The following is a 16737-nucleotide window of genomic DNA, read 5'->3' as shown; positions in this document are numbered from 1 at the left end:
TGAACCTGTTCCAGTTTGAATTCATCCTTCTTAAACATGGGAGACCAGAACTGCACACAGTATTCCAGGTGAGGTCTCACCAGTGCCTTCTATAATGGTACTAACACCTCCTTATCTTTGCTGGAAATACCTCGCCTGATGCATCCTAAAACCGCATTAGCTTTTTTAACGGCCATATCACATTGGCAGCTCATAGTCATCCTGTGATCAACCAATACTCCAAGGTCCCTCTCCTCCTCTGTTGCTTCCAACTGATGTGTCCCCAGTGTATATCTAAAATTCTTATTATTAATCCCTAAGTGCATGACCTTGCACTTTTCACTATTAAATTTCATCCTATTACTATTACTCCAGTTTACAAGGTCATCCAGATCTTCCTGTATGATATCCCGGTCCTTCTCTGTGTTAGCAATACCCCCCAGCTTTGTGTCATCCGCAAACTTTATTAGCACATTCCTGCTTTTTGTGCCAAGGTCAGTAATAAAAAGGTTAAATAAGATTGGTCCCAAAACCGATCCTTGAGGAACTCCACTAGTAACCTCCTTCCAGCCTGACAGTTCACCCTTCAGTACGACCCGTTGGAGTCTCCTTTTAACCAGTTCCTTATCCACCTTTCAATTTTCATATTGATCCCCATCTTTTCCAATTTAACTAATAATTCCGCATGTGGAACCATGTCAAATGCCTTACTGAAATCGAGGTAAATTAGGTCTACTGCATTTCCTATGTCTAAATAATCTGTCACCTTCTCAAAGAAGGAGATCAGGTTGGTTTGGCACGATCTACCTTTAGTAAAACCATGTTGTACTTTGTCCCAATTACCATTGACCTCAGTGTCCTTAACTACTTTCTCCTTCAAAATTTTTTCCAAGACCTTACGTACTACAGATGTCAAACTAACAGGCCTATAGTTACTCGGATCACATTTTTTCGCTTTCTTAAATATAGGAACTATGTTAGCAATTCTCCAGTCGTATGGTACAACCCCTGAGTTTACCGATTCATTAAAAATTCTCGCTAATGGGCTTGCAATTTCATGCGCCAGTTCCTTTAATATTCTTGGATGAAGATTGTCTGGGCCCTCCAATTTTGTCCCATTAAGCTGTTCAAGTTTGGCTTCTACCTCAGATGTGGTAATATCCACCTCCATATCCTCATTCCTTTTTGTCATCCTTCCATTATCCTTAAGCTCCTCATTAGCCTTATTAAAGACTGAGGCAAAGTACTTATTTAGATATTAGCCCCAATGAAAAAAAATTTTTCGGGCCCCCCAGCAAGGGTGGACCAGCTAAACAGGGCAGGGGAAGCCGGGCCCCCTTCCGGACCACTGGGTCCCGGTAATTTGTACCAGCTTCCCCCCTCTCTCGTCGGCCCTGCTTCCTCCCCCACCCCCATTTTAGTGCCTTTTTTGAGATGGTGAAACCTACCTTTTGTTTCCTGTCTTTTAACTGGAATGCCTGGCAATGCTTTCAGGATCATCTAATGATCCTTAATTTAATTTAATGACAAGCCTTTTGTTATTGTAATCACCTTGCCTCTGTTTTAAACAAACTCCCGACCCAGCCCTGCCCACTGGGGCAGCACCAGGCTCACCAGCAGCTGTCACTGGTCGTGCTAATGTGTGCAAGCAGCTCGCATGCACCCAGACAGGAGACACAGACTGCTGTGTGGAAAGGACTCGTGTCCCAGAGTGTGCTAACCGCTTGCACACACGAGCACGACCAGGGACAGCTGCCAGTGAATCTAGTGCCTGCCCCAGTGGGTAGGGCTAGGGGTGGGGCTGTGGGTGGAACAGCCATGCCGGCAGAGCTACCAGTGCAGGGCACTGGCTCCTGGGAGTGGAGGCCCGACATGCTGCTAATTTTGTGGTAGAGCCCTGCAGCTCCACAGATACTTACTTATATCTGCGGATATCTGCATCCGCGGACATAAATTTTGTATCCACACTGGGCTCTAGTTCCTTATTCTTCCTTCCATTAGACAATACTTTTATAAATCTCAGAATGTAAAGTAAGCTTCATAGCCTGATCCCATTGCCAGGTGGGGCTTAAAATCTTCCATTGACTGCAGTAAACTTTGACTCGTGCCCATAGAACACAAACTGGATAGGTTGATTTAAGTGGTTCATCCATGCACAGACTTAGAAAAATGAGTTGTTATTTCTTTCTAGTTGATGGAGGTTGGTCCTGTTGGTCATCATGGTCAAAGTGCTCAGCAACTTGTGGAGGTGGACATTACATGAGGACCCGCTCATGCACAAACCCAGCCCCAGCCTATGGAGGGGACATCTGCCTTGGACTTCACACTGAAGAGGCACTTTGCAACACACAACCCTGTCCAGGTACAACAAATCCATACAGTGCTGCTTTACTTTGAGTATACCATAGAATAGAGTGGCTGTTGCTCAACTTGTTCAGTAAAGTACATTATACCTTTATCAACCTATTAAACATTTAGGAGCAAATTCTTTCTGTCCTCTGGTACATACACATCAACTTACAATGAATTTGCTGTGAATGTACATCTAAGGGCAGAATTTGGCCCACAGGAGATAGCTCTAATGTCATGTTAAAACAATTTTTAGAGGCTATCAGTTTAGTTACCAGGTTTAAGGTCAATGTAATTTAAAATGGTGCAGTTCTGCACACAAAAGATTGATGCCTTGAGAGATTTTTAGTTATAATAGTGCAAAAAACAATTCAGTTGTAGTACTGGGTGTTGTAGGGCAAGCAAAAGTTCAGAGGCTCTAGATCCTCAGCTGATGTAAATCAATGTAATACTGAAGACTTCAATAGAGTTGTATCAGTTCACACCACCTGAGGACCTATCTAACTCCTGATCTGAAAAAAGACATTTTGATTTAAAAATTACATCTGAGCTCTTCTAAAATAAGAAATGGGAACAAAGTTTAGTGCAATCTGTTTTCACATTTACAAAAATGTTAATCCTTTAAAATGCTCTCCTAGATTGTAAGACCTTTGGGGCAGGAACTGCATGTTTGTTCATATTTGTAGAGCACTTTGGGGCCTCTGGATACTACTGTAATATCTATATGTAATCATAATGGAAGTGGACCATGATATTTTCTGTCATTTTGATTGGCTTTTTTGACCCTTGCCAAGTGGTCTTGTGAAATGTTAAATCTTTGTAAAACAAGGAAAATAAAAAGACTAATAAAAGAATCAGAAGTAGAAAGTAAAAAGTAACATAAAGAGATAAGTCAAGGCAGAGGCACCACTGGTCTTGCTGGTTTATAGGTTATAGTTAACACCTTCTGTTCTTGATCATTGTTAAAAAGTAATGTCTGCTAGCTGCAATGATGCCTTGTTACATTACCTGCTTGATTGAGGGGTTTCTAAACTTTATGGCATAAACTTACTTCTCATGTGATGAGGCCGTGGACATGAGCATACAAGACCCAAGAGTGTGAATTTATAGATGCTATTACCCAAACTACAATTAGAGTTAATTTCCTTTTCTAAGTACTTCATGACTTGCAGTGGAATAAAATAGCACCTACTCTGTCAAAATTACAGCAAACTTAACTCTCCACCTTGGGTTTTAAAAAGTGAAAATAGAATTCTGTTGTTGATTTGATTCCTCAAGAGAGATGGAGTAATATGTACTTAAAATTATCACAGCAGCCTCAGATCCTTAAGGCATTTTTAAAAGGTCAGCACTGTCATGTTTCTTGTGCTGTTTCCAGTAATATTATAGTGGTTGCTCTTGTAGTGCTGCTATTGTTAATGGTCTGTTAGCATTTCCATTAGCAACCCCAGTTTTCAGGCATTTATAATTTGTGCTCTTTAGCTTATTATGACTTGATAATTACATCTATTTTTTCCAACAAAAATCATTTATCATCTACATTAAAGCCTTTTTAATCATCAGAGTGACACAGATGTCTCACATACCTCTTTGCTTTGTTTAATATTCAAATCTAACTAAAAACCAAGCTTACTTTTTAGATGAAAATTTGCAGTTTATTTTCCTCTGTCTCCCCCTCAAAAATAAATATGTCTTCTAACTAGCTGTGCTTTAGTTTGAAAAGTAGCCATAGCCATATACACTAGCTGCTTTTTCACAGCTCTCTTTTACTGTTCTTATTACACATTATGGGCCCAAAACTGTGACCCCAGTGCTGTAAAATGCTCCATGTGCACAGACTGCTGCACCAGTGCAGGGCCATATTGACTTTGATTGAACCACCCACAGGCACAGGGGTATGCCCATACTGATCAATTTGCAGGCCAGAGAGCCTGTATTTTTAAAACAAGTGTACAAATCAAAGATTTAAGGAGGGAAAGGAATGTAGTCATTTCAAACAGATATTTGGTTGAAACTTGGCATCTGGAAATTACAAACCGAGGTGGAATTTTTAATACAAAAAAATAATGATGATAATTGTTTAAGTGGTGAACAAGAAAAAAAAAAGGCTCTTGCAATTTTAAACAGTTTATTTTGCCAGAATTTAATGGAAAATTAAATTTTACATGCTGCTGATCCTCAGTAGGTATTGAGGGGCTTTGTTTTTTTTTAATGTCAGTTACAACTGGAAGTGACCAAGATATTAACACTCGAAAAACAGCTACAGAATGGTTTATGCACAATAACTATTTCTCACACAATCTTTTCAATTTTATATTCCTATTTTTTAATTTTAACTAAACAAAATCTTACTTAAGTGAATGGAATATCTATACCATTGATCAGTAATTCTTTATGTACAGCATGTCACTGAATGTTATCTGTAGCAGTGGTGTCTATAATATGTAGTATTGCATACAACAATATTGGGTACTTAGAATAATGTATTTGTGGCGGCATCAAGAGAGAAATAACATGCTGTCCTTGGACCAGTCACTCACACACACAAATAATAGATAAAAGAATTGAATTTTTAGAAAGAAGTTCACAGTTCTGTTGGAGAAGAACGTGGACAAACATTGATTTTTCTTCACTTAATGTAAGGATAGGTGCTCAACTTCAGGTGCACTTACACTATATGTCTTTGATCACAGATTTTTGGTAGTAGTGCCTGTTGGACCCACTCATGTGCCCTGTATATTCTCATGGCCTGCACTGAGGCTATATAGGGCTATAAGGTTGAATCGCCCTCAGTTCCTTCTCAATCACCTTGGCCTGAGATGGAGCATTATTATGCCTTTCTACTCAAAATCATGAGCTACTCCAATTAGTCTTTCTTTCTTTCTTTCTTTCTTTCTTGTTTTAGACGTATCAGTCTAAATTCCTTCCTCCTTTGGGGTTTGGAACTTTCTCCTCAGATCACCATTGTGATTCTGTGGCTCACTGGGTTTCAAACGGTGCCTCTCTTTCCGGGAAGCCATCCCAGTTACTGACAAGCACTCCCCTTGCATCTGCTGCTTGAGGGAGTTTCATTGCTCCCCCAAAGTTCTCCATTTGCTCTGCTTTTAAAGGCAGGGCTAGGAAGAATTGAGAGACAGGATTCAGCCTCTTGATGATGGAAGGCTCTCTCTGTCCAACCTCAGATCCAAGCCAGGATCCCCGCTGGACATTAGCATCGGAGTAAGCACAGGGCCTCTTCAACTTCAGCACATTCACCTGGATCTGCCCAAGGTAAATCCTTGGAAAAGTCCCATGAAAAGATAGCTCATTCTCCCCAATACCATTTGACTCTCTCACATCTTTGGAGAGTGGTGGAGCTCCCCCGCTTCATAAATGTGTACTCTCGTCTAAGTTCCTTTCTCCTACCTTTGAGGAAAAGGAAGAGTTACATCAACGATGAGCACATGCCCCTACAACCTGGTTCAAGCACAGTGATGCCACACCCCATGTCATATGGACTCCTTCAGTGGCCATATCACCAACAGTTTTGGGGGGCACCTATAATGTCTTGTTTAGGGGACTACAGAAGAAGAAATCCTTCTACCCTATCTATCTCTCCTCACCTTCCTCAGGTTCAAGAATCCTTTGAAGAGCAGGAGGCCAGAGCAGATAAGGAGGCTACTCCACAGACAAATATTTCTTTTTCTTCCCCAGATGAGATGGTTATGCCTCCCCCCCCCCCCCCTTCTGTAGCTGATGATTAATTTCCAAGGGTTAATTAAACCTTATGTAGACTCTTTACAGATCCCCTTGAAGAAAATCAAAGAATCGCAGCATAAACTCCTGGATATCCTTCAACGAACTCCTTCTGACCATGTTACCCTGCCCATCAATGAAGCACTACTGGATCCTGACAAGGCCCTGTGGCAGAGCCCAGCAATGATACCACCAACATATAAAAGGACCAATAAAAATATGTCCCAGCTAAGGACTCTGAATTTTTTTCCCACCCATACTGCATCCAGCTCCCTGATTTTGGAGGCAGTGAATGAATGTGACAAGAAACACCATATTAAAGCCACTCCATACAATAAGGATCAAAAATATCTCTATTATTTGGCCATAAGACCTACTTCTTATCCTTTTCAATGACTCAGATAGGCAGGTCTGGACTCAACCCCAGATAGCCAGGTTTTAAGTTTACTTGTGATGTACAGCAGTGAGGTAACTCTGTGCAGAGTGCCTACATACAAAACAGGAAGTAAAAGTAAAAGTTTGATGTTGTATGCTCAAAGTAATACACATATTTATTTGTTGAACAATATTGCAAATTATTTGCACTGGTGCTTCTTTCAAATAGATGTCCAAGCATTCATGTCAAATAATTGTGTGTGCCTGTAGCTGAAAAAGCTGTCATTCAGCACAGGTGAGAGTGTCCTCATCCATATACACATACTTGAATATATATGAATAATTTCACAGTCAGATAACCACAGGTGAATACATTTTGTTGATCATTAGCCTGGCCTCCAATATAGAGCTTTTAGAGAATTTGGTAGGTTTTATTCTGGAGAGTGTAATCAAAAATAGTATTGCTTCCACCAGATTGACCCATAATATTTTATATAAAATAGCCAGCTCAGGACTGGGTAAGTGCATAGGCTTCTGTTTAAGAGAGCTATATGCTTCTCAGCTAGGGTCGAGGATCTGGGCTAAAATTTTTAACCTGACAGGATCACTTTAAACTTGCAGCAGTGTGAGCACAACCATACAGTTCTTTTGAATTTTATTTAATACCCTAAAATTATTTCAATCTCCCCCACCCCATTTATTTATATAGTTAGGGAGCAGATATTCAAGAATGTTATGTTATACGTAGCACCCTGAACTAAACTTTACAAAATGCAGTCTGAAAACATAGTTACACTTTTTATTGCACACTCATGCACACAAGTACAGTGGGGAAAAATGTAATATTGCTGTGATAAATGTAACATCCTGTAGAACATTTACAATGCTGAACTTTCAATTTCAGAGGGAAAGTTGCATTTTTTGTGGTCTTTGCCATATATGGGACAGATGCTCGGCTGATGTGAATTGACATAGCTTCACTGAAGTTAATGGAACTATGCCAGTTTACACCAGATGAAGATCTGGCATGTGTCCTGTCCTTATTTATAGCAAGACATTTACTTTTTCACTCTGATGTGGTTCACTTGTAAGACTTATTTCCATTATTTCCCTCTCTTTATAACTAATACAGACAACTGGTCCGACTGGTCTGAGTGGTCTGATTGTGATTCATCCGGAGTCCAGTTCCGCGTTCGTCAGTGTATCATTTTATTTCCTGTGGGCAACCAGTGTTCTGGGAACACCACTGAGAGTCGAACTTGTATTTTCGATTCTAACTTCTTACCAGGTAAGATCATTTACTTTTAAAGAATAAGTGAAATCATTCACAACAACTCTGCTGCACAGTGCAGAAGGGAGCCAAATCACAGAAGCTATGGAAACTGCCTTGGAGGAGGTGTCCCGATGCAAAAGACAGCTGTGCAGTATGCTTCTCATTCCACCACTTCTTCGCTATATTTGAGACTAAACTCATTTCAGTAAATTTCACTACACTTTGTCCCCATTCATGCATTACTGACCTGAACAAGTCCCTTTCAAAGTGGTTTCAGATTTACAAGAATACTGCAGTTCTTGGAGCACAATAGGCATGGCCAGCCCCAGGCATATGCAGAGTGTCCCACCAGACAAAGCCTCTTGGTTTTATACTGCTCTTTTTTTTGTCAGTTGTTTCCCAGAATGCACACCTGACACCTTCTAACTTGAAAGATGGATTATGATGGACCAAATTATAGGGCTAACAGCCTCACATCAATCCCAGGCAGGATAATGGAGCAACTGATACAGAACTTGATGATCAAGAATTAAAGGAGGGTAATGTCATTAATGCCAAACAACATAGGTTTATGGAAAATAGATCCCGTCAAACTAAATTGAAATTTTTAATGAAATTACAAATTTGATTAATAAAGGTAATAGTGTTGATTGTAATATACTTAGACTTCTGTATATTTGACTTAGTACTGCACAACATTTTGATAAAAAACTAGAATGATCCAAAATCAATATTGCATAAATTAAATTTATCAGTGATCTGGAAGAAAACATAAAATCATCACTGATAAAGTTTGCAGATGACAAAAAGATTAAGGGAGTGGTAAATAACGAAGAGGACAGGTCACTGATACAAAGTGATCTGGATTGCTTGGTAAGCTGGGCAAAAACAAACATCATACATTTTAGTATAGCCAAATGTAAAGTTATACATGTAGATTGGGAATAGTATCCTGGGAAGCAGTGACTCTGAAAAAGATTTGGGGGCTGTGGTGAATAATCAGCTGAATATGAGCTCCCAGTACGATGTTGTGGCCATAAAATGCCTAAACAGGGGAATCTCAGGTAGGAGTAGGAACATTATATTACCTCTGTATTTGGCATGGGTGCAAACCATTGCTGGAATACTGTGTCCAGTTCTGGTGTCCACAATTCAAGAGGGTTGTTGATGAACTGGAGAGGGTTCAGAGAAGAACCACAAGAATGATTAAAGATAGGAATATATGCTTCAAGGAGCTCAGTGTGTATAGCTTAATGTGGAGAAGGATAAGGGTGACTTGATCCAATCTATACATACCTACAAGTGGAACAAAAAAATGGTAATAGAGAGCTTTTCAATCTAGCAGAAAAAGGTATAATGAGAGCCAATGGCTGGAAATTAAAACCAGATAAATTCAGATCGAAATATTTTTTTAACAGGGAAGGTAATTAGCCATTAGAACAATTCACTGTGCGTTGTGGTGGATTCTCCATTTGACGGGAATTTTAAAATCAAGGTTGGATGTTTTTCTAAAATTGCTGCTCTAGTTCAAACAGGAATTCATTCAGGGAATTTCTATATGTTATGCAGGAGGTCATCTTAGACGATCACAGTGATCCCTTCTGGCCTTAAAATCTATGAATCTATTATTGAAACCCCCCAAATAGCAGAAATGTACCATGTCCCTGCGCATGATTAACATTGTAAGTAACAACGTCACAAACTGAAGAAAACCTTTAGAACCATACTGGTCAACAACCCTGACAACCTTCACCAGATGATAAAGCTTTCTTGTATACTCAGTGAACAATGACACCAAATTTTACACAGGTTTGTTCACCATGTGTTCACACCTCCCTGGTATTGCTACTACCACACTAATATGATAAAGGAGCATATTCGAGGAGGGTGAATGTTGTCTTAATGGACATCCTGGCCTTCATAAACTCGTATGTAAAATTCCTATGGTATTTAATAAGGGTGAAGCCAATGGGGTTCTGTGGAAATTAAATATCATTCTATACATATTATTCTGCAAACCCAAGAGAATTTAATAGGAAGCTACATCCTAAAATTCTTAAAGTAAACTTTAGGGTGAGATTCACTAGAGACTTGCTCCTGCTCCCGCTCCCATTTAAGTTAATGAGAAAACTCCAGTTGACTATAATGGAGCAAGAGCAGGCCTCAGGTGGAGGAAAGAATGGGTGACAAGATTGTTTTAAAGCCATCTTTACCCCTTCCAAATTCTGAGCCCTAAGACTGCTTTAAGTTTCAGAATGTTATTGTTCGCTAGTAAATTCTATTAGCCCTAGGGCTTGGTCTACATTACCAATTTATGTCTGTATAACTGCGTCACTCAGGGGTATGGATTTTCTACACCCCAGACTGACATAGTTATACCAACATAACCCCCAATGAGGATAGTGCTGTGTCGACGGGAGAGCTTCTCCCGTTGACATAGCTACCAACTCTCTGGGAGATGGAATACCTATGCTGACAGGATAATCTCTCCCATTGGTGTAGGTAGCACCTTCACTACGTGCTACAGTGGCTCACTAAGGGCTTGTCTACACTGGCAAGTTTTGTCAATGAAACTAATGTCAACAAGGAAAAATCAACAAAAGCAAAGTCGCCAAAGCATGTCTACATTTGCTCCTTCTGTCAACAGATTATGTTCACATTCGGGGCACCATTGTTGCCAGCGAGAGCAATGGACTGTGGGTATGAATCACACAGTGCCTGGCAACACCATCCGTTGCTAGGTGTTGTAGGAATGCGAAAACGGAGCGTGGCGCATCCTGGAACATGCAAAATGTACAGTCATGCACCGCTTTGTGTCCCAGTCTCCAATGGTTTCTGGTTTCCTTTCGTGCCATTTTTCCAACTGTCAGTCTTTTGTAGTGCATGCCAGCATCTGCAGTTAGAGAGGATGGATCTCACATTTCTCTCCTATGTGCTGTTAGCTGTCATGAGAATATCGTGCATGGCAGCACAGTTACTTGCAGTGTTACTAGTAAAGTTACTGACAGAGGATGAATCACAAGCACCCAAGTGTGATATGGACAGCAGCTACTTATCAGAGCTTTGTGCACTCGCAGAGCAGCTGCGTACAGTAGATTGTCACTTTTGGGCTAGGGAAACAAGCACTGATTGGTGAGATCACATTGTCATGCAGGTGTGGGGTGATGACCAGTGGGTACAGAACTTTAGGATGCGTAAAGCAACCTTCATGGACCTATGTGCTGAGCTGGCCCCTGACCTGCAGTGCGAGGACACCAGACTGAGAGCTGCCCTTTCGGTAGAGAAGTATGTTGCAATCGCAGTGTGGAAGCTGGCGAATCTAGACTGCTACCAGTCAGTTGCAAATCAATTTGAAGTCCACTGTTGGAGCTATATTACTCCAAGTGTGCAGGGCAGTAAATCGCATCCTGCTGCGGAGGACCATGACTCTGAGAAATGTTCATGAAATAGTGCCAGCCCACCTTGCCTCTGAATACATCAATAGGAAAAGACACTTCTCCATGGTGTTGCAGGAGCTTGTGGATCACTGGAAGCATTTCATGGACATCAGTGCAGGCTGGTCTTGAAAGGTGTATGGCGCACGCATCTTCAGTAACAGTGACCTATACAGAAAGCTGCAGGCGGGGACTTCCTTTCCAGACCACAAGATCATAGAGGGGGATGTGGAAATGCCCAGAGTATCTGGGAGACCCAGCTTACCCCTTACAGCCCTGGCTCATGAAACCTTACACAAGGCACCTGGACAGCAGCAAGGAGCGTTTTAACAAGAGGCTGAGAGGTGCTGCATGGTAGTCGAATGTGCCTTTGTCCATTTGAAAGGTTGCTGGAGGTGTCTCAATGGCAGGCTAGACCTTACTGAAGATAATATTCCTGTGGTCATAGCCATGTGCTGCAATTTGCAGAGTCTGTGTGAATCTAAGGGTACGTCTACATTACGGGATTATTCCAATTTTACATAAACCGGTTTTATAAAACATTGTATAAAGTCGAGTGCACGCGGCCACACTAAGCACATTAATTCGGCAGTGTGCGTCCATGGTCCAAGGCTAGCGTCCATTTCCGGAGCTTTGCACTGTGGGTAGCTATTCCATAGCTATCCCATAGTTCCCGCAGTCTCCCCTGCCCCTTAGAATTCTGGGTTGAGAGCCCAGTGGCTGATGGGGCAAAAATCATTGTCGCGGGTGGTTCTGGGTAAATATCGTCAGTCATTCCTTTCTCCGGGAAAGCAACGGCAGACAATCATTTCGTGCCCTTTTTCCCTGGATTGCCCTGGCAGACGCCATAGCACAGCAACCATGGAGCCCATTCAGCTTTTTTTTTTTACAGTCACCGTATGTGTACTGGGTGCCGCGGACAGAGACGATACTCCAGCGCTACACAGCAGCATTCATTTGCTTTTGCATGGTAGCAGAGATGGTTACCAGTCATTCTCTACCATCTGCTGCCAGTGTAATTTGGCAATGAGATGACGGTTATCTGTCCTTCTGTGCTGTCTGCTGCTATCATGGGTGCCCCTGGCTGAGATCGGCCAGGGGCGCAAAAGCAAAACTGGGAATGACTCTCCGAGTCAATCCCTCCTTTATGGTTTCTAAAAATAGAGTCAGTCCTCTCTAGAATATGGGGCAAATGTACTAGAGAAGCAGTGTATCAGAGAGCACAGCTGCTCTGTGTCAGATCCCACAGAAATGATGAGCTACATGCCATTAAGGGGGGTTCCCCTGCAACAATCCCACCCATTGCTTCCCTCCTCCCCCAACCTTCCTGGGCTACTGTGGCAGCGTCCCCTCAATTTGTGTCATGAAGTAATAAAGAATGCAGGAATAAGAAACGCTGAGTTTTTAGTGACATAAAATGAGGAGGAGGCAGCCTCCCGGTGCTATGATAGTCCAGGCAGGACATTAAGCAGTGTGGGGGAGAGGAGCCCAGCATCCCACTGCTATGATAGTCCAGGCAGTACAGAATCTTTTCTTTTCACATGAAAGGGAGGGGGCTGATTGAAGCTCAGCCCCCAGTTGCTATGATGAAGACGGTTACCAGCAGTTCTGTACCATCTACTGGGAATGACTGTGAGTCATTCCTGTTTTCACCCAGGCCCCCCTGGCCAGCCTCACCTGAAGCCAACCAGGAGCACTCACAGGTTCCTAAGAAAGACAGTTACCAGTCCTACTGCACCATCTGCCACCACAGAAGGGAGAGGAGCAGATACTGCTCTTCACTGCTGCAGCATCGCATCTACCAGCAGCATTCAGTAGACATAGGGTGACATTGAAAGAAGTCAAGAAACGATTTCTTTCCCTTTTCTTTCACATATGGGGGAGAGGGAGTAAATTGATGAGCTATTCCCTGAACCACGCCGGACAATGTGTTTGAACATACAGGCATTGGGAGCTCAGCCAAGAATGCAAATACTTTTCGGAGACCGCTGTGGACTGTGGGATAGCTGGAGTCCTCAGTACCCCCTCCCTCCCTCCATGAGCGTCCGTTTGAGTCTCTGGCTTCCCGTTACGCTTGTCATGCAGCACTGCGTAGCCTGTAGATTTTTTTTTCAAACGCTTTGGCATTTCGTTTTCAGTAACGGAGCTCTGATAGAACAGATTTGTCTCCCCATACAGCGGTCAGATCCAGTATCTCCCGTACAGTCTATGCTGGAGCTCTTTTTGGATTTGGGACTGCATTGCCACCCGTGCTGATCAGAGCTCCATGCTGGGCAAACAGGAAATGAAAATCAAAATTTCGCGGGGCTTTTCCTGTTTACCTGGCTACTGCATCCGAGCTGAAATTGCTGTCCAGAGTGGTCACAGTGGTGCACTGTGGGATACTGCCCGGAGGCCAATACCGTCAATTTGCTGCCACACTAACCCTAATCCGATATGGTAATATCGATTTTAGCGCTACTCCTCTCGTTGGGGAGGAGTACAGAAACCGATTTAAAGAGCCCTTTATATCGATATAAAGGGCCTCGTAGTGTGGATGGGTACAGCGTTAAATTGGTTTAACGCTGCTAAAATCGGTTTAAACGCATAGTGTAGACCAGGCCTTTGGGTGAATTGTTTGCTCAAGTGTGGTGCACTGAGGCAGAGCGCCTGGCTGCACAGTTTGAACAGCCAGATGCTAGGGCTGTCAGAGGAGCCTAGAGGGCTGCTATTAACATCAGAGAGGCTTTGAGGAACCACTTTGACAATGGGGGGCACTAACACATGTCTGTTGTGGAGTTGCTTCCCTGGTGCATCCATGTACAATTTTCGGGCCCAAGCTCCATGTAACAAGCCTGTTCCCAAGAGTGTACTGATTGCTATACGCTTTTGTAGAACACAGAATAAAAATGCTGTACCATTAAATACTTTAGCCTTTATTTATTGTTAAAAAGGGTAAAACCTCACAATTGTGAAGCTCCAGCTATCATTGTGCAAGCTGCGAGGGGAGTGAAGTACTGTGAAGTGAAAAGGAATATCTGGGCATGGGATGGAGGGGTTGGCAAAGAATTGTGCATGTGCATGTGCTGCAGTGGATCTGCTCAGTCTGCAGCTGTATGAAAGACTTGAGCATCTCTATCTGATCCTCCATAACTTTTATCATCCGCTCTGTCACTTGCCCAGCAAATGCAGCATTCTCTTTTCTGTCCTGCCTTTCGGCTTCCTAGCACTCTTTCCATTCCCTGGTCTGTCTTTCATCACGCTGCAGCACCTCCCAAAACACTTTGCTGCGCTTAAGGCAGGGGTTCTGAAACTGGGGGTCGGGAGCCATCAGGGGGTCGGGAGGTTATTACATGGGGGGGGTTGTGAGCTGTCAGCATCCACCCCAAACCCTGCTTTGCATCCAGCATTTAATGGTGTTAAATATGTAAAAAAGTATTTTTGATTTATAAGGGGAGGTCACACTCAGAGGGTTTCTATTTGAAAGGGGTCACCAGTACAAAAGTTTGAGTATCACTGGCCTAGGATTCTTCCTTATCTGCCGAAGCCAGTTGGCAGGCGTGCATGGTGTGTTCCTCAAGGTGTCTGCTGAACAGAAGAGGGATTATTACATTCCAGCAAACGACTGAAACATTTTAGGAACAAAGGTCTTTTGGTAGTAGAAATCACTTTCTCTCTGAGACTCTAGGCAGGCACACAGCTCTGCAAGCACCCCAATCATGGTGAGTGTCAGGAGTTGGGGGGAGACGGTTGTGCATATGGACAAAACAGTCACAGCTTGCAGGACAGCTTTGCAGGGAACTCATTCTTAAATTATCACACACTTTTTCACAGTGATTGCTAAATGGCATGGTACAGTTTCCTACAATGGAACTAACAGGGCTGCAATCCCTTGGAATCTGCTTCAGAGGATTAACAAGTACCTCTTGGAAACTTTCCAGAGTCTCTCTCTGGAGGTCTCGGTGTCCATCGATACCCTGCTTGGCCATGCAGATTAGTTACACAGGGAAATGTCCAGATCACAGAAAAGAGTACCTGCCTCCCACTTTTTGATTCCCTACACAAGCTGTGGCAATTTACCCCACTTCTCATCTGCTTCCTGCTCTCCATTGAGCACTTCTAGAGTGGAGAAAAGTTCCTGGCTGCCTGCCCCACCGGGTGGCCCTGGTGGGAGCTCCACATCCTGTCCTAGCTCCACTTCTTCATTCAGAATTTCAGCCTCTGGGTTACCCCCTCTTTCTGCTGCCTCTGAAGTATCCACAGGGCTATCAGCGATGGAGGTGGGGTCACCACTGAGGATAGCATTCAGCTCCTTACAGAAGTGGCAGATCTTAGGTGCACCACCAGAGCAATGGTTCTTCTCACGTGCCTTGTGGTTTGCCCGCATCAGCTCCTTTATCTTCGCTCTGCACTGCTGCATGTCCTGATCATAGTTCTTTTTGCACAAACCTCAAGAAATTTGCCCATATGTGTCCCCTCACAATAAAGTGAGGAGAAAAGACAGAAGTCTCTTGCAGGGGTGGAAGTTTTCTGTTGCCAAAACTAGGCGTTTTATTTTCTAAAAAGTCACATTGCAGTGTGTATGCCATTGCTGTTTTGTCGCCAAAAGGCAGGTTTTGATGACAAAACTTGCCAATGTAAACAAGCCCCAAGTATAGACAAGTCCTATGTTATAAGGGAAATTGCTTTAAATAAAAAAAAAAAATCTTATTCCTTAACTTCCTAAACATTAACATTTTCCTCCTCCAGAATTAGGAGTGAGGGGTCTACTCACCTATTCACCTTACTCCTCATCAGCTAATAACTACGCAGTTGAGAATGTTGTAAGAAAATGAGACATTTCACACTGGTATCAGATTTCCCCAAGTCTCTTTCCTGCCCATCCCTCTTGTTTTTGACAGCTCTGTGGATATTATGTGGTTTAATATGACAGTACCCCATTAACCCAGTCTTGAAAAATTGTCATTAAAATTTAGGAGTTTCAGCATAAAATTTACTCACCTGTCCTTTACTGTGGTGATTGATGATGATGATGATGATGATGATAAATTAATGATACTTTATTAATCAGAAAATAACTCACCTCAGGAGAAGGATCAAGTAGAATTTTGCCAGGCTTTTTAACCAAATAGTCTTGTACCTCACAGGGACTGGAGGCTTCCCAGTTGTTATATCTGGACACATTCTACATATTCTTTTCATTCTACTTAGTCTGCATTGCTTTCTGTATTCATTGTCTAAGAGATAGGATTTGGTTTTTGCTTTTCAGGACTTTGGAGATATTCATCTAATTTGCACAACCTTTGTGTGTAAAACAAATAACCATATACTATATCAGTTGGTATGGAAATCATTTCATGCCATGCATTACTATTAGGTTAATAACTGGTTGCAACATTAAATACATTTAGCTGTACCTTAGGTCTTTAACTCCTATATGACTGCTAAATACCTTGATAAGACAATTATATCATGTGTCATTCTTCAACATTTCCTCAGATTTACAACTGTATTATGTTTTTTTATCACTGCTGTCTCTTAAGTCCCCAAAACAGTATGGGCGGCAATACTGTATTGCTATTAAAAATCATCTTTCCCTCTATGCACATAAAA

At 42.4% G+C, this 16737-nt stretch overlaps 1 protein-coding gene across 1 annotated transcript in view; it reads left to right on the top strand.

Annotated features, from left to right (window-relative positions):
* Positions 1-16737, top strand: part of SEMA5A (semaphorin 5A) — a 630546-nt gene that overhangs the window by 596242 nt on the left and 17567 nt on the right. The window contains exons 18-19 of the mRNA XM_050938145.1: positions 2171-2341; positions 7571-7726. Of these exons, the coding sequence (XP_050794102.1) occupies positions 2171-2341; positions 7571-7726 (327 nt within the window). The remainder of the gene's footprint in view (positions 1-2170; positions 2342-7570; positions 7727-16737) is intronic.

The sequence above is a fragment of the Gopherus flavomarginatus genome, chromosome 2, assembly GCF_025201925.1.
Source record: "Gopherus flavomarginatus isolate rGopFla2 chromosome 2, rGopFla2.mat.asm, whole genome shotgun sequence".
Taxonomy (NCBI): domain Eukaryota; kingdom Metazoa; phylum Chordata; order Testudines; family Testudinidae; genus Gopherus; species Gopherus flavomarginatus.
Note: the sequence above shows the minus strand (reverse complement) of the source record. Positions and strands in the feature narration are given on the sequence as shown.